The sequence below is a fragment of the Lagopus leucura genome, unplaced genomic scaffold (genome assembly GCF_019238085.1).
Source record: "Lagopus leucura isolate 7727_CA_CO unplaced genomic scaffold, USGS_WTPT01 Super-Scaffold_100157, whole genome shotgun sequence".
Taxonomy (NCBI): Eukaryota; Metazoa; Chordata; class Aves; order Galliformes; family Phasianidae; genus Lagopus; species Lagopus leucura.
In genome coordinates this window covers 32,533,798-32,552,450 of record NW_024962334.1, presented here as the reverse complement: position 1 = coordinate 32,552,450, position 18,653 = coordinate 32,533,798, and the positions used below count along the sequence as shown (strand labels likewise).

Here is an 18,653-nt window from a genome sequence, read left to right as displayed (position 1 = left end):
AGCCTCACTCAGCACTAGTTATTTCCTTACTTCCTCTTTGTATCATAGCCTATAACAACAGTAAACTAAAGCCATAATTAATTGCTGAACATTTTTGAATTTTTAATAGAAAATTGATCTTATCATTCTGCACGTTATTAGTAGCCATCAGACAAAAACAGTGCAAGAGAGCAGCATGGAAATGACACCTGATGTTGGACTCTAGAATCATAGACTGTTTTGGGTTGGAAGGGACCTTTAAGATCTTCTAGTTCCAACCCCTCTGCTACTGGGAGGGATACCTCCCTCAAGACCAAACTGCTCAAAGCTCCATCCAGCCCGGCCTTGAATGTTTCCAGGGAGAGGGCATCCACAACCTCTCTGGGCAGACTGTTCCAGTCTCCAACCACCCTCGCAGTAAAGAATTTCTTCTTGATTTCTAGTCTAAATCTAACCTCTTCCAATTTAGAACCAATTCCCCTCATCCTGTTGCTACATGCCCTTATAAAAAGTCCCTTCCCAGCTTTCCTGTAGGCCCCCCTTCAAGTACTGGAAGCACTATAAGATCTCCTTAGAGCCTCTCTTCCGTAGGCTGAAGAACCCCAGTTCTCTCAGCCTGTCCTCATAGCTGAGGCACTCCAGCCCTCTGATCACCTTCGTTAGTCCTCCTCTGGACCCTCACCAACAGCTCCGTCTCCTTCCTGTGTGGAGGGCCCCAGAACTAGATGCAGTACTCCAGGTGGGATGTCACGAGAGCAGAGCAGAAGGGCAGAATCACCTCCCTCAACCTGCTTGTCACCCTTCTCTTGATGCAGCCCAGGATACAGTTAGCTTTCCAGGCTCCAAGAGCACACTGCCAGCTCATGTTGAGTCTTTTTTCAATTGACACTCTCAAATATTTCTCCTCAGGGCTGCTCTCAGGCCACTCTCTGCCCAACCTCTACCTTTGGGGACTGAAAAAGATACATGTGCATGTTCAGCATTACCCAGCACTACAGCCATTAGCAAGAGAAATGAGGGAGCATGGGAAAAGACTTTTGATGCTGAGATGAGGTCCTAATAGAAAGATTAAGGTCACGGAAAATGAGGAAAAGCAACACTTAACATGCTGCTTTCATTTAACTGCACTTTAACACAAGAGCATGCAATTATAGTTGTAACATAGCAGTGATAAAATTGTAAAGATTTATAAGATCAGACACTTCCTGACCCTTCAAAAAGTAAAAGCACTAATTTCACAAGATAGGAGGCACACAAACTACTGCGTGGAAATCTTGTGGAGAATATATATAGTGGCTGCTGTCTAAAGAGCATGATTATTATGAGGAGTTCTCCGATGCTCAAAAATTTCCTTTAGTAAGTGCTTTGTATCAAGGATAACCTCTGCTGGTCAGTTTCTTAACAAAAACATTTGTTCTATATGCATCTCAGGAAATACAGAATTTACAAGACTGCCTCATTGTTTCCCCTACATAGCCTACATCACCCACATCAGACTGTAACTTGAAGACAGCCTGTGAACTTTACCACTGATTACATAAACCTTAGCAAAACCCACTTCGAACATCCTATCTATTTTGAATGCCATGTCTAATGAATGAGAAGAGCACATCCTAAAAGAAGAGGAAATCCTCTATTTGCATACATTGGCATTAAGGACTTCATCTCACACTGTATTCTCTAAGAGTATACCATATGATTTCTCCACAAAGTACTAGAATTCCACTCATATATGTGTTGGAGTCCTCAAATAATGGGATTTTCAGAGGAGGCTGAGTCCTAGAACCTCACAGATTTGCATCTGGAGGCTGTTTCTGTAAACACTCAATGACGCCATCAGCTGGGCTCAAAAACAAGACCTGAGCTCATGACTTCTGCCCTTTTGTATGCATATGAATTTCTATGGTTCTGCATCAACTTTAGTGCCAAGGATTTTAAAGTGCACTTCCCTGTTGGAGTGTCTGACAGCGCCTATAATGAAGAATCACATATGCTGACAGACAGCCTGGCAAAGAAGGAAGCCATAAACCTGCTATTAATCCAAAAAGCCATTTAATCTTACTGGCTTTGTGAAGAGTCAGCTTGGAGCCATTGCCTTTTTCATGATATTCAGCTGCTTCTGAAAGGAAGCTTCCCTTTTAGGGATGGCTAGAAAACTGTCAGCCTATTTAGCAGTCTTATAAAGCTCCTTGGAATGTCTTGTCATGAGAGACAAGCTTCAAAAGAGCAAAAGTTTCACCAACACCTTTCTTAAAGAAGAAAAAATAATAAAAAAAAAGCAAGTAACTCACTAAAAAATTACAGTAGAGAAATGTTAATTACACAGTTTTGTTTCTGATTTGTTGGAGCAGGACTTAGAGTAATTCTTGCAGTAAGCCTTCAACTGCTATGTGCCACCCCCTCTACTAAAAAGAAAATACAAGGAAGACATTTTAACAAAATTACTATGAAAACACATAGCAGCAGATTGATTTTATCGTGATTATTTTTTTCTTTTTTTTTTTTTTTTCATTTTTAATGTATAAGTGACATTTATAAAATTGAAACTCTATAAATGATTGTAAATGTAACAAAAAGCTAAGTCCTAGGCCTTCACTACATCATATCTATTCTGAATCTACCCTCTACCACTTTAAAACCAATTTCCCCTTTTCCTTTCTAAAAAGTCCATGCCCAGCTTTCCTGTAGACATCCTTCAGGTACTGGAAGGCTGCTTATAAGGTCTCCTTGAAGCCTTCTCTTTTCTAGGCTGAAGATTTCCAGCTCCCTCAGCCTGCCCTTATAGTGGAGGGAGTGCAAATGCTGTGACATACATACAGCCTCATCTGTACCATTTGTACAGTATTTATTTTATCCTCATGATACAGCATAAATTTGGTTTAACAGCAGTTTGTACTTTGTTTCATTTTTCTTTTTTTCTTTTGGATCCAGATATTGAAGCATCACATAGAAAGAGAAGATGGCAAACTTAAATCAGGAAGTGTTAAAGCTCTGGGCAATTAAATTAATAGCAGGAGCTGTAGTTTTAAGCTGACCAAGACTTTCTGTAAGTCAGTTCAGGAAGCTGCCTCCACACTTATTTGGGTGCTGTTATTCCTGAACAGTTAATGACACATTTCAGGGATCTGTCAGGGATCACAACTGAAATCATAAAGCAGTAGGCTGTAAGAATAAGTTATGACTGATAGATATCAAGTTGATACAAACAGGAATGCTCTTTTATTAAAGCAGCAGCTTTTCTTCCTGTAAAACTCAGGGAAAGATGGCCAAAGTAAGGATAAAACCTAATTTGAAACTTCCACCTCACTCATGACTCTGTCAAAATCATGCTGTTCAGACATCAGCATGTCCATCCTAGAGCCTGGGTGCTTAAGAATGATCTGTACTACCATGGCTTCTCTAGAGATCATCAAATTTAAACAGATTGCAACCAAAACTACAAGTCAATCACTTTCTAAATTAACTCCCACATATAACATTATTGAATCTTTAATTACTAAAACATAGAGCTCGGTGAAATCCACAGTGAACATGCCAAATTTAATTCACAGCTTAGAGAGGAAGATAGAGATGAAAAATTATGAAGTTGTTGCTCAGATTTCTACTACTCTACGGAAACCAGACACTGTCAGTTTAGGTCTTTTTTCAGCTCATCAGAGTTTAGAGCAAAACAAACCCCAAACACTGACTGTAATGACCAGGGCTGAGATGCAACTTCTAAGCACAGGAACCAATGCCATGCGAGTCTGTAAGACACGGTTCAACACGTTTAGGAGACCTGTATTCTACACATGGGGAAAGAAACACCCAGCATAACCTTTCTGCCAAAAAGCTAGGCAACTGGATTTCATCTTAAGTCCCCATGGTCTCTCTCACATTTTTATCTATTTCTGTATTTGCTATATCTCTTGTGAATGGATATAGCCAAGTTGAACGTGGTCAGAAAGGAAGTGACTGGAGTGGCCTACCCAATGTACACAGTCCCACCTAACACTCATCTTCCATTAGCTGAAGATATTTTCAGCCAACTTCTGCAAGCAAGGGCTGTGATATGCATAACTGAAAGAATTAATTCAGAAGAAAAAAGTAGGTCTGTTGCCGATACCTCTCATAGCTTTTCAGTCATGAGTTCAGTGATTTTGGAGTAATTGTAATATGTTTTTAAGAACATGAAGAGGGAAACAGAAATGCGAAGTAATACCATCAAGAAAATTCAAAGGCAGATTCCATTAAATTCCAAATCCCCTGTATCCTTCCTTACTGCAAAAATTCATTATCATCAGTATGTTAAATGCCTCACATGCCAACATAGCTAACCATGTGAAAATGGAACGAAAGATTACCATGGAGAATTGTGAATTCCCTTACTTAGGAGTAAGGAAAACTCATTTTTAATTTCTTTCCTCCTCCCTCTCCCTCCATGGAAGTTTAAAAGAAAAAGAGAACAATTGTTCCCTCAAGTCTTAACCTTTTCATTTTTCAGATATATTTGAGTTAGCAGTAGAATCATCATTCCTTTAGATTTAGAAAAATGAAACTACCAATATGATCATTTCTTCAGCACTTTTTGCAGGGTTGATAATGAATTCAAGTCCATCTAAAGACCATCACTATGTAAGTGTCACAATTGCTTTGATTTAAACAAGCAATTAATAAATTCAATACAAAAAGATATATTACATTTTTGTCCAGTTTACCCTTTTGCAACTGACAGGAAATGAGACAGTGACATATGGGTCTGCTGGCTAGCTAGGAAGTATGACATCACTGGTAGAAAATTCAGCTGGACAAGTGGGGGGAAAAAAAAGTAAATTAATGATGATCCCAGATTCTAATTCTAGTTGCAAGTGACATACTGTTTGTTCTCACTTAGTAAGAGGACTAGGATGTTTAATGTATTGAATCAGTGAGAGTAGAGGATTGGTTGTTTCATTTCACCTGTACAGATTCCAGAAAAATTCACTTCCTAGCTTTTTTTTTTTTAGTAGATATTAAAAATAATCATTGAAGTACTGGATGTAGCAATAATTCATAGAAACTTGTATCTAAGAATATAACCTGAAGCAGCTTCATTTGAGAATGTGCAAGTGTCTCCTGAAACCACATGAAGATGTCAAAAATATTTTTTTCCCCCTCTCAATTTGAGGAAAAGGAGGATATTATGTTGAGAACAAAGAGATATTCCTAAAAATTACCTTGTTAGTTGGAATAATTTCTCGAAAATTTTGAATGAGAACATTTTAAAATGGCAACTGAATCCTCAATGCTCAATAGCAACAAACTCTTCTGAGCAGAGTATAATAGAAGCTTTTTAGAAACACTGATAGACAATCATAGATAGATAGACAATTTTTAACCATTTAAAGAGCGTATTCTAGGTTTCAGAATTAAGTATGAAAATTAAATAAAATGGTTTTCATTTTCAGGGTTGTCTGCTACATAGAAAAGCCAACAGATATCTATGATTGTTTCACTGAATTCCAGCATATTCCAAGATTTCTGTAGTACACCATAAATTTCTATTTTAATCTTTCAGTTCTCATTGTGAAAAAAATAACATGGCATTGATTTAAAGGTGCAGTGCCAAGAAGTCACAAGAGCAGCAGTACTTTCTTAGACCAGACATACTTTATGAATTTCCATGGAAACTACAGATAAAAAGAGCACAATAACACTACTTGATAGAGAAGATTCTCAGCTACAAAACACAATTTTCCAGCAGTCACCACCATCAGCTATGCATTTTCACCAGCAATGAACAAGAGCCTGTATGCATATATTCATAAAAAATAAAGTGCACCAGTGCGCTTTATAAAGTGCAGAAGGTGACTCCCTTTCACCACTGCTGAAATGCACCACCCACTGCCTCACTGTGCTCACACCCACTGTTTGAACTCCATAAGCATTCAGCAAGCATTGATGAATGTCAACAGGTGTAATTTTCACCGCATGGAGGAATTCGGTGACAGACTATGGTCCCATCCACACTTCCACGTGACGCCATTTTGTCAGACTGCCCCACTGCTGCCATCTGTCACATAACAACAAAATGTAACGGGATATTGGTGAGAAGGTTTAACCTCTGTTGCCATACCACTGACATTCACCTCTGACATTGTGAGCCAACATAATAAAATAGGAAGCATTAGTTAGGAAGCCCTGGCTTCACTGGTCTTTATTTCTAATTCCTTCAGCCACAAATGGCACTAAAGTATTGTGATGGGGAAAAAAAAACCAAAAACATATATATACACATATATGTGTATATATACAATTATATATACAATATATAATTATACAAATTATTAAACAAATATATAATATTATACAAATATATAATATTATACAAATATATATACAATTATATATACACTATATATATATACACAATTATGTATGTACAATTATATGTATATATAAACAAACATATAGAAGCAAGATAGAGGTGGGCTTGGCCAAACTAGCAGCTCACTGTGCAATCACAATACTGCTTAGTTTTAAGGCTACACACAGTTGCGCACAAACAAGTTTTTCTACTTTTAATGCAGTGCACTGGAGCAGTAATTCCAGGAACACCTTATCATTTGTTCAGCTGAGTGGAATTTAATCCTAACCATTATTTTTTTCCTTGCTCAGACTTGCAGTAAGAATAGAGCAGTGAGTATGCTAACACCACTGCCAGTAGATGAGAACAATTGCTCTCAAATCCCAAGGGTTGTCAAACTCAATCCCTTCTGCTGTTTTTGCCAGTCAGAACCAGACATCTTCACTGCTGTCAAGGGACTGGGACTGATAAGGGAAAAGCCTCTTTTTGGACAGTAACTCCTGGAGAAAATGCAAAGTTCAGCAGAAGTGTGCCGCTAGTAAGAAATCCACTAGAGTTCTGACAGACAAGATGCTTTCCAGGTCTAAATTACAAGGATTGCTAAAAACATACATTCCAAACAACATCTAGAGAAACTAAAGAAAGGAGAAAAAGAAGAGAGCCCTCAGTTAGCATCAACTCTATTTTAGTTAAAAGCAGTACACAAAAGAGGAAATATCAGTCATATCCATAGGAATATCTTTCCTACCAAAAAACTATGTTCATTTTGCGATGAAACAGCAATAATTTCTATCATCACAAGTATTATGGTCAGGGATGGGACCAAGCAATTTTTCTAGAAATTATTTATAAAGTCTGTGCTTGGAGCTGCTTTAATGGGAATACCTGGGAAACAAGATAAAAAAATTATAAATTCTGGAGAATAATCTCTGTACAGAGCTCTTACATAATGTCTCATCACAACTTAGAAAATGATATGTATTTTAGACTTTGAAAAATATGCTATATTTTGTGTGATGCATAATTATATATTAAAGCACTATTAAGCCCCTCTGTTCAGTGCTGTATGGTTATTCCTACATTAGAGAGCACTGTGACAAAAAAAATAAAAATCATTTGCTCAGGTTTTAGGAATCTGACATCCACACTGGATGCATTTCAGAGATCAGCTCCCTTTCTAGTAAGAGAGGAACAAGAACTTCTGCTACCTGCTTTCATTACCTTTGGATGACTTCAGTGCTTTGGATATTAATACAAAAGTCAAAACGTGACCATGAATCTAACTAGAAGCATTAACATTGTTAAAATAAAGAGTCAGTTACTTAATAACCACGCTTTTATGAGAACAGGTGAAAAAAAAAAAAAGAATATTTGTCCTAGTTTTCTCCTTGTTTGAAAGAAGATATGTCAAACTAGACATATTTATTGGGACCTATTTTCATGCTCATTACTTTTCCAAGGACATACAGTGATTGCAACAACAAATCCTACCCTACCCATTGCATTTCCTGGGCTTGTTTACCATAAATAAAAGGCACTTCTGAATTTTCTGAGCACACTGAAAAGGAGGTAATTTACTCAGCAAACAAGCAAAAACAAAAACAAACCTAACCAACCCTGATTCCTAAGATTGGAAAGCAGAGTCCCAAAACAGATTGGAAGGGGGAAAACAAAAAAACAAAACAGCAGTAGTCAATTCATATTTCTCCTATATAAGCCTTATCCAGAGAAGCTCCCACTTTTGAAGAGAAACACTCTGAAGTTTTCATTTGCCACAGGGCCAAGAAGCCGATCTGGTTGCATTGTGTCACCAGAGTACTGCATTTTCAGGGTTCACTCTTCTGTAAATTTGGACTGCTGACAACGTATTCCCCACGCATTTTAAATGCCATCTACTTCAGGGATTTCTATAGGGCTGTAGCATTTGTGTCCATTTGTACAAGACGGTATCTCACCCTTTTCCACACTTATTAAGGTCTCACTCATTCATTCTTCTTATATTATGTAGTAAAAATGCAAACATTAAAATATGTACTGACCTTGGCCCCAGAAAGCAGATGGGACCAACCTCTATCCTTGGGAAATTCTTTTAGATTTAAAACATTCTCATCTCTAACTGGAACATTATTAAAAATCCTATTAAACTAAGAGGAAGAAGTGCTTTCATAATCTCATACCATTTGCTAATGTGTTTATGATAACCATTTGCTATAAATTAATCTTACCTTATTATCTCCAGCTCACTGTCAACTCTTCAGAAGAGACCACACATGCCATACACACAGATCTACTCCACAGCAGAAAGGTGTTCCTCCCACCCCTTGCCTTTTTTTTCTTAGCGCTACCAGTTTTGGTTTGGGTTGCCACCACTCTCCACCTCGGGCCCATGCAATTCCTATCCCTCCAACAACAGGACAGATCTCTGAGAAGGTTCCATCACCTCCTTCTGAGGGCTATGTCCATTTCCAATGGTTCTGCACATAATATGACTATATCCAATGCTTCAGCTTATCTCTGCAATATATTTCAACTTCCAGAGAGTCTGGTTCAAGAGAACATCTCGTTCAAGAAAACATCTGATGCATTAGTTTGTATGAGTTCCTGAATAACACTGTCAAACAAATGCGACAGTGAATGTTTCTGGCATCCCTAGTGGTTGCACTGTTCGGGCTTTCAGACCAGAGTAACAGCATAAGACAATTTGACCACTATTATCCTTCAGGATGGGGGCAGGTCCACCCTGCAAAGACATGATTAAACTGATTAAAAATGCACTTTCTTGAGGCTGCTCTTGGAGGTCTGAAGTTCATATTCCATTGATCTTAATATAATTTATGGATTAGGGAGACTTGGAGTGGTGCCATTCTAAAGGAAAAACAAAAGTAAAATAAATCTTGCTGCCCTAAATCAAGAAAATCTAATGGACATGAGCTATCATGCACGTAGATGGATTCTATCATTTGCCACGTGGTGGCTGTATGGATTTGATCACACAGGAAACATTCTCAGTTATTTTTAAGTAGAGCGCAGAATTAATTGCCATAAAAAAAAAAAAAAAAATCTGGGTAGAAAGTAAACTCATCAGTAGAAGGAAGAATATAACAAAAACAAATAAAAATTAAAAGATATGTTCATTACTGATCAGGCTTCCAGTGGAAGATTCTTCCATACATGCAGGGAAAGTCCATACAATAATTCAGAGATAAACAGTACGTGTGATAAAGAAATGTAATAGTACTGCAGTGTTATTAAATATGAGTGGCAAGCAGTACTCATTCTATGGATTTTCTCCCACAAGACATGCAACACATGCAGAAGAGGAGTTTAAAAAAAAAAAAAAAAAAAAAAAAATCAATATGCTTTCCAGTATGCATTTCCAGTTCCTAAGCTGCAGAACACTGCAACACTTCTACTGTGAATTCTGGTCATACACTTTACCTCTTCTGTAAAGGTAGGCACCAATTTTCAATTTTTTTTTTTTTTTATAAAGACCCTGTGTGTTTTAGTGGGGATTTTACAAAAGGATCCGATAATGTGCAAGAACATAATTGAGTTATTTTACCATGCTAGGAAGACTAGAATAAGAAAGGGACATAGGGGAGCACAGAATCTGAATTTAATAAACTCAGTAGGGAGTTTATTAATAAACTCTCTCGGCAGAGAAGGACCTGGGGGTCCTGATGGACGAGAGACTGAATATGAGCCAGCAGTGCGCTCTGGCAGCTCGAAAGGCAAATGGGATCCTGGGCTCCATCAGGAGAGGGGTGGCCAGCAGGGACAGGGAGGTGATTGTCCCTCTCTACTCAGCTCTTGTGAGGCCCCATCTGGAATACTGTGTCCAGGTGTGGAGCCCTCAGTACAAGAAAGACACTGAGATTTTGGAAAGGGTCCAGAGAAGGGCAACTAAGATGATCAGGGGGCTGGAGCACCTCCCCTATGAGGACAGGCTGAGGGAGTTGGGCTTGTTCAGCCTGGAGAAGAGAAGGCTGCGGGGTGACCTCATTGCAGCCTATCAATACCTGAAGGGAACCTACACCCAGGAGGGGAGTAAACTCTTCAAAAGGGCTGATAACAGCAGGACTAGGGGAAATGGTTTTAAGTTGAAGGAGGGAAGATTTAGGTTGGATGTTAGGGGGAAGTTCTTTACTAGGAGAGTGGTTAGGCCCTGGAACGGGCTGCCCAGGGAGGTTGTGGATGCCCCGTCCTTGGACGTGTTTAAGGCCAGGTTGGACGGGGTCCTGGGCAACCTGATCTGAATGTGTATGTTTGGTGGCCCTGCTAGGCAGGGGGGTTGGAACTACATGATCCTTGGGGTCCCTTCCAACCCGGGTGATTCTGTGAGTGTACTTTTGAGGATAAGACTCTGCAGTGCCATTAATCAGGCAGGAAACGTAGCTACAGAAAACATCGTTCAACGTACATCCATTTTCAAGCATTCATTTTTCCCCCAAACGTTGCCAAATGCAAGTATCAGGGAGGCAGCTCTGACTCATTTCATGCTGTAGGAGCATGGAAGTCAACAGACTGGATACACAAGTGATAATGCACACAGGTCTACCTCTGAGCCATGGAAAGATCAGCTACACAAACGTTCCTGTATCCAAGACACCATACTTTATGTGCTAAAATAATTAGAAACTGGATTGAAATCTTTTGTGCTGGAGTGAGCTGCTACAAGTATGGCTAGATGGTGGGGAATGAGGCAAAATAAACAAATCATTTCAAATCAAATAAAAAAGAAAAAGCACAAAACATTGAAAAATGAGTTATTATTTTGACTCATCATTATCTCTACAGACAAGTTTTATATTGCATTTCTTATTGTATAAGTTTATAACCTTAAACCTAAAAACTGTTGTTTGTTTGAGAATGAGCTCCTCAACAGTAGAAAAAAAAAAAAAAGCACTGAAGCTTTGCAAGCAAAGATAGAAAATTTTAAGTATTGTCTATTACAAGCTGTATTTTATTGATAAACACAATAGAGATTTTATTAATTAGAGAGCAACCAAATCTAGTACTTCAAAAAAATCCATGCTAATACAATACTTATTTACAGCTTTATCTGTAAAATAAATAGAATTTACACAAATCATTGTAGCTAGATATGTTTAGCATCAATTGAAAACAACAGTGGATCTGAAGTTATTCATGGGCAACTTCCACTGTACCTACAGTTCTCTAAACTGAGAACACCTTTAAAGACCCAACTGACTTTCAAGGAGATTTACATGATATCTATGCAAGATGGAGGTACTTTTAAAATTTCTATTTTATTTTCTATATACTGTTTCCTTTTCCAGTTAAGCAGAAAGCACTGCTACAACAGAGTACTTTTCGTAACTAGTTTCCACAGAGACAGACATCTTCAAGAGACTCTCCACAGAATCCAGAAGAGATGTTCTCCAATCTCAAAGCAGGAGGAAAAACAGATTTCCACATGCTTGCAGGGACAGACACACAATCACAAGGCTATATTCAACTGCTAAGGCATGAATGTATTGAAGAACTCACCTTTTTTGATTTATTTCCTCCCCTCCCCCCCTTTCAAAAATAACAAATTAAATAAAAAGTGAAATGAATTTGTACCTCGATCTGAGTGGCATTCTCATGTCCCTCTTCTAGCAGCAGATCTGTGAAACCACCTGGTTCAGAAGAATCCTGCCCCATACTAGCTCTGTTAGTGCTGACTGATTTAAGAGACTCTGAGTGCCTTCTCCACCTGTGGCTATTTACATATGCATCCACTTGCACGTTTTTCTCCACTCCAGGGAAGCTCTGAACAACTTGATAAAGCACACCTGTGTGAGAAACAAAACAAAACAAGGTTATAAATCAGCTGGGACTATCTTTTACTGATCATAGTCTAAAACATAGTAATATTAAATTTATTTAAAAATGCTTTGAAACTACTCTGTAGAATAGCCAATTATATCTCTGATGAACCAACAAAACCATAACAGTCTGAGAGAATAAGCAGCATATTCTGCTTCAGAAAAATATAATAATTTGGACTAAGTTTTGTAGGCTCCTCTAACCATCCCATGTGTTTTATCTTCCTGCTTATTTTAAGTCTGGGAAAAGTTTTCCATGTTACATTTTTTGACTTAAACATTTGTCTACCTATAGCTGTCACTTTCCAAAATGAAACAAATGTAAGAAAAATTAACATCTAATCAAAAGCTGTCCAAAAATAAAGGAGACTGAGAAACACTGAAGTTGTGTATCAACTTAGCCTCTGCTGCTAATTTTATGTGGAAATAGCTTGGAAGTCATGGTGATAGCCAGCCAAATAAACATTCTGAGAGGCATGAAATTCCCATGAACGTCTGTCCCTGTTTAGAAATAAAGCTGCACAACTGATAAATGTGAATGGTGTGTGAAGGTTGCAGGCACTCACTACATCCCCTGTAAAGCACCAGTGGAGATGGATGGTGTGCTTTATATATTCCTTATGCACTTTATTCACATTGTTTACAACTTTTTCATGCCAGTATAACTACCAAAAAAATCCGTAAATTCTTAAGTAGTTTCCAATTCTCCCAACCCAACTAGTTTTTGTTAATTGATTTCAGCTACAGTGAGTACAGTAAGGCTCCAGTAATTTATCACACTTAGCACTAAAAATCAAACGTGCTTTTCATATTGCCTTTTATGCTTTGGGCCACAAAGGAGAAGCAGAGGACTGCTCTATTTTGCATTTTCTAGGAATAAGTGGAACTTGTTCTAAGAGCAGTACTTGAAGGTTCCAAATGAAATGTTAGTTGCAAACGAGAAGTCACAAAGAGTAAAATAAAATGAGTACAGATGAAGAAATACACTGGAAAATAGTTCATTTGCAGTAGCAGACACTACTTCCAAGTTCCATACTAACTATCAAATATGCTGTCTGGACAAAAAAGACACAGAAAAATAGAAAACTACCTACCAAAGATATAATAAATACCATTTTCCTACATCATAGATCGTTCAGGAGTCAGTGCTACAGGAGAATCTTAGAGTCATAGAATGATTTGGATTGGAAAGGACCCCTAAGGGTCATCTAGTCCAAAACCCTTGTCTGTAGTGACACCTACATGCTGCCAAAGCTCACAAACATCACCCACATCAGAGCAGGACGTTCTGTTTTTAGCATTACCACTCCAAGAAAGGAAACTTTATTTAAGTGCACAAAGACATTGCTTTTAAATCAGTTTCTGGGGTCGAAGGAAATGGTAAATATCAACATTATAAGGAGAAATGGATGCAAACAGCGGAGACAAGACCAGACCAGCCCTAACTGTACAATCCCTCTTCTGTTTCTCAAAGCTCTGACAGGTTTCCATAAGTACATAAGGAAACTCCCACCAGCAATTCTCTCGTTCAAAGTTAAGCATGTTTATGTGAATTGCTGGATACAGATCTTGATTGGTGACAAGTGATTGGAATACTCCCCACACCCTGCCCCAAAGTCTATCAGTTGTTGTCCTTAACAGACCAGAAAGAGTTTACAGTACAGAAAAAAATCTCCATAAGAATTTAAGCTCCAGTGATCCTTTCTTTCTTCCTGTCTAATTGGCCAAAAATCTAATAAACTCATTTCCTAAGTTATTTAATCACTCTCAACCGCATGCTATTGTAGTACTGTGTCACTTAGAGAAATCAGAATTTAACAGACAGACAAAATAAGCAATCTCTAGCTAGAAGTTTCCTTAGACCCTGAGTAATCAAGCTTGTTTTCCTTTAATTGGTGGCTCTTCAAAACGCGTTTTCTTGAATTTCTTAAAAGGCTTAGAAGACTTGTCTTCAACAGATTGCTACTTTGCTGCCTGCTTCATCAAGCAATCAGCTGCCAGATGCAGAGGGACAGCTCGACAGATGAACTCGATCACTCCTCTGCTGTCTTCATCAGCATCTATTCAAAGCTGCCCTCCCTGCTCCAACTTAGAAGAAGTTGCCACAACAGGGATAGGGATGCCTACAAGCTAGCAAATTGAAAAGAATCCGATAGAGTTGCAGATACATGCCTTCTGTCTGAGATGCAGAACACCAAAGGCTTGATCCATGGAAGTAATATTTACCACCCACCACAGCTGTATTAAGACATCTCAACACCCACTGCAATGACCAAGGTGCATTAGATACGTACAAATGGCTTCCTGGACTATAGTGCAATATCTGCAGAACCCCATTTTCTTCCTCTGAATCACCTTTCCTGCACTAAACCTACATTCAGAAAGAAAGAGGCAAAGACACATCTACCCGCATTCCGCATTCCCACTGCAGCCCAATTTTTTTTTTTTTATGGTCAACAACTAATATGTTGAGGTAATCATCTAAATTAGAAAACAAAAAATACTAGTTACAGGAGGTCTTTAAATCCCTTTCACCTCAGGCTGAGTCTTGCCTGCAAAGGAAGGGATTATAATTTGTTTTACCTGAATAAAAATGAATATGACTTCTAAGCTGTAAGGTTTTGTAACATAACTAACTACTTTCTAAAATAGTAAAAATACAGTGCTGGAGAGAAAAATAAAATTAGCGCATCAGGGTACTTCTAGTGGCTTGCCAAATCTACATTTTTATCTCCAACAGTTCATGATTTATTTATTTTTTTTTTAATACAGTACAATTGCATCATGGCACCTGCAAAATTTGCTATGGGTTATTCCATATAGGAGAAAACTCTGATCTCATCAGTACATAGTTTTTTTTTTTTTTTTTCCTGTTTCAACTATTTTAATTACATGATTTTTTTCTCTTGAAATATAGAAAATGTTTTAAATCATACTGTTAGCATACTACTACTTTGATAAATATTACTTCACACCTACTAACCATATCAATATCAAGATGCTTTGTATTGATCTAACTGTATCCAAAATTCACTATATACTTCTAAATCTAATAACAGAAAGTATTAAAAGCACGATCTGATAAACATCTTCAGTTTACAGCCAGTAATTTCGGTATTTGTGAAAGCTTCTACCAGTTTTACCCCTAGATGTGATTAATGGACCTGGACTGACAGAGTGGAGATGCTCAAGCTATAACCGGAGGTAAAATCTGGATGTGTTTTAAAAGAGTGAAGACAGAAACTTACTGTAGACCTTCACAAAGCATTTTCCTCAAACTACTGGGGATAAAAAGAAAGAGGCGATGGGCCTGGCAAGACCCTTTCTGATCCAGCATGGCTCCTGAGGCGTATCTTGACATACCTCTAATATTGAGAAAATGATAAATAAGATATATATATTTCAAAGTGAGTCAAACAGGGTGTTTTCTATTCCTTTCAAGTAATTTTAATTGAAATAAATAATATATACACATTCTCAGATAATTGATAGATCAAATAAATTTTCAGATTCTAAATGCAGGCAGCTCATGAAGGAAAAGCATGCAGAAACCTAAAATTGTAATCCTTTACAAGATAGAACTATTTTATGTTTCTGGTTGAAACCTCTGTGTAACTAATAAATCACATAAAAGGCACTTTAGAGGAAATGTACCAAAGTATTATGCTCTTATCTTTGAGATCTCAGAGCTCGCACTAATTAACACTGAAGGAGAGCATATCATTCAAATCATTTGGTAAGCAGCCAAAGGCTGTAGTATCTGATTAATAATGAAATTATAATATTGGCAAACCTAGATGAGCGGGAGCTTGTTCAGCCTGTAAGAGCAGAGACTCAGAACTGAAATAAGCCTTCAAGCCTATTAAAATTGGAACCACAGCTTTCAACATGGCCTACTATGCTTTTGCATTAATAACAGCAGTTATGTTTTCTAGCTCTGTGCAAATACCTGTGCCATGGTATACAGAGTGACACTGTACCACAGCAATTTAGAAACAGTGAAAATAGACTTTATAATGGGTGTAATTAAGTTGGTCTCTTGACCTGATACTTCAACAATTTTCCCAGAAGTTTTCATAAAATTAGCAATGCAAGTAATTATGCCTGCAGATCATTCCTCCTTGACTTAAGTTAGAGTTAGTTCTGGATGGACCTAGTGCAGAATTAATTAGAAAGTAAACTTGGTAAAGGAAGTGGAGGTAGAATTACAGACAGACTCACTTCTGCTCACATCTAAAGCCAGGGCTTCAAATTTCCCTCTGTACACACTTACAGACAGAGAAAGACATTTAACAGATTTTGACATCTACTGCCTAAACCACTATGTTAAACCACTATGTGCTCAGCATGTTTTTTTTTGTTTTTGTTTTTTTTTTTTGTTTTTTTTTTTTTACTAACTTTACTTGCAGGTTAATTTAGCAGTCTAACCTGACAGAGAACACATGACAGAAACCTTTATCTTCTTGTACATCAGGACCTGTCTATTGAAGTAGTGCAGTTAGTTTGAGGTTATTGACAGGAAGACAGGAAGATGTGCCTACATTAGAAAAATACCCAGAACTGCTCAATAGTTATATTATTAACATAAATCAATGCTGAAAGTCAACAAATGAGTAGTAGAGGAGTTTGTCTACTACAATATTGTGATTCCTGAATGCAGTTCTTACAGATCAGCTAAGTGGATTTTTCTTATAAAAAGATCTTCTAGTAAGTAAGTACCCAGCCATGGTGGAGACAGAGGGTCTCTGCTTTGCACCTGTCTGGTGACAGAAATGTCACCAAAGAGGAAAGAACCTCTATTTTGAAACAAAAAAAGTAAAGTAGGTAAATAATTCACTCCTAATCTCCTCATTGCCCTTATTCAAATTCTTTTTTTTCTTTTTTCCCCCTTCCATGAGGTTAAACAGAGATTTCTGGGTTGTTTCAGTACATCAGAATTTCAGGATTGCATTTCTAAAACATGTGTTAATTACATTTCATGATTGCACATATTTAGGCCAGCTCTGCAATTTGACTAATTTCATAAATGCACCATAATCAACAAGAATTTTTTTCTTTGGAAGTCCAGAAATACATGTTGAAACCTTTACTCAACAGATTGTGTACAAGATACAGTGTCATCTTTCTAAATCTGCCACAACTCAAATGCTAGCTAAATCAAATATCAAATACACAAATTTATTTATCAAGGAACAGAAAATGCCACCATACTTTTTTAGCTTAAGTAATTTTTTATACCGTGTCTCATGAATCTTTATTTCAACTGCAACCATTAGAAAAGATGAGAAACCATCAAATTTCAGTGGAAGTTAGGGTCAGGAAGTTGGGCTTCATGGAACCTGTGAAAAAATTCAATAATATGCTATAAAAGCCTATCAGCTACTGTTGCTGGAAAAGGATCAGGGAACCTAATCTCATTGTACAATGCACAACAGGAACAGCTTCTCAAACTGAAAAATAGGAAAGTAAAAAGTTTTCTCTTTACTTTAGCAAGGAGCATCTTAACTCCTTTTTGTGTAATTTCTGCCATAACTCTCTGTTTCCCCTCATCTAGTTTTGGTTATTGCTATACAAACAATTTATTTTATTTTATTTTTTATTGCTAGCCTTCAACCTTTTTTCATCTGGAGATTCCTATAAATGTCTTAGTACAGCTGTAGATTTAAGCTTACTCAAAGGAATACTTCTAGCTATTACTTTCCTGCCCTCCTTTCCAGCACACAGTTTTGCATTACAGAAGGGACTGTCGTAATCCCACCCGAAAAGAAGATAACAGGTCCCTCTGCTTCCACTGAACAGTGCTGGGATTCTTCACTCTACATTTTACTTTCAGCTATTGACAATCAACATAATTAAAATCACTTAATATTTGCTTACACTATGGGAAAGTTTCATATCCACATTCCCATTAGCATTCCCAATTGGTAATACAGACACCCAAATGAAATTAGATGGATATCTATCACATATTAAATTCACACATAAGACAAAAAGAAGCATATTTGTATGTTTTTTGCTTTCCTGGCACACAACTCAAAATAATCAAACTATTTTCTTGTGGGTTATCAAACTCAAGCACAGAAAAACAGGGTTTGTGTCCAAATCTCACTATGTCACAAACTCTCAAGAAGTCACAAAATTATCTGTGTAAAAAGCAAGAAAAGCTTAAGAATTCAACAAGAACAAAAAAATGTTCTGATAAGGAGAAATCTAAGAGAAATTGAGATGACTCTACAATATTCTATTTATATGTAAATTCTTGTTTTTCCAATCTAGATTCAAGGGTTTTCCTGAGAATACTAATTCTACTTTATTTAAATATAACAGCTACAAGTGTATACAGGCTTTTTTTCCTGTAGTCAATAAATGGATTGCAGCACAATTGCCAACATCAGACTCAAGCATTTAGTGTGATCATCAATATATTCATCTCACAGTTCCCATTTGGAGGCATCTTTATTTTGGAGAAAAGCTGAACGATGCCAGCACCATGGTGAGTCAGCTTCTCTTCAAGATTC

General features: G+C 37.4%; 1 protein-coding gene across 1 annotated transcript in view; it reads right to left on the bottom strand.

Annotated features, from left to right (window-relative positions):
* PLXDC2 (plexin domain containing 2) overlaps positions 1 to 18,653 on the bottom strand; it is a 233,021-nt gene that overhangs the window by 105,160 nt on the left and 109,208 nt on the right. The window contains exon 2 of the mRNA XM_042888938.1: positions 11,891 to 12,102. Coding sequence (XP_042744872.1) covers positions 11,891 to 12,102 — 212 coding nt within the window. The remainder of the gene's footprint in view (positions 1 to 11,890; positions 12,103 to 18,653) is intronic.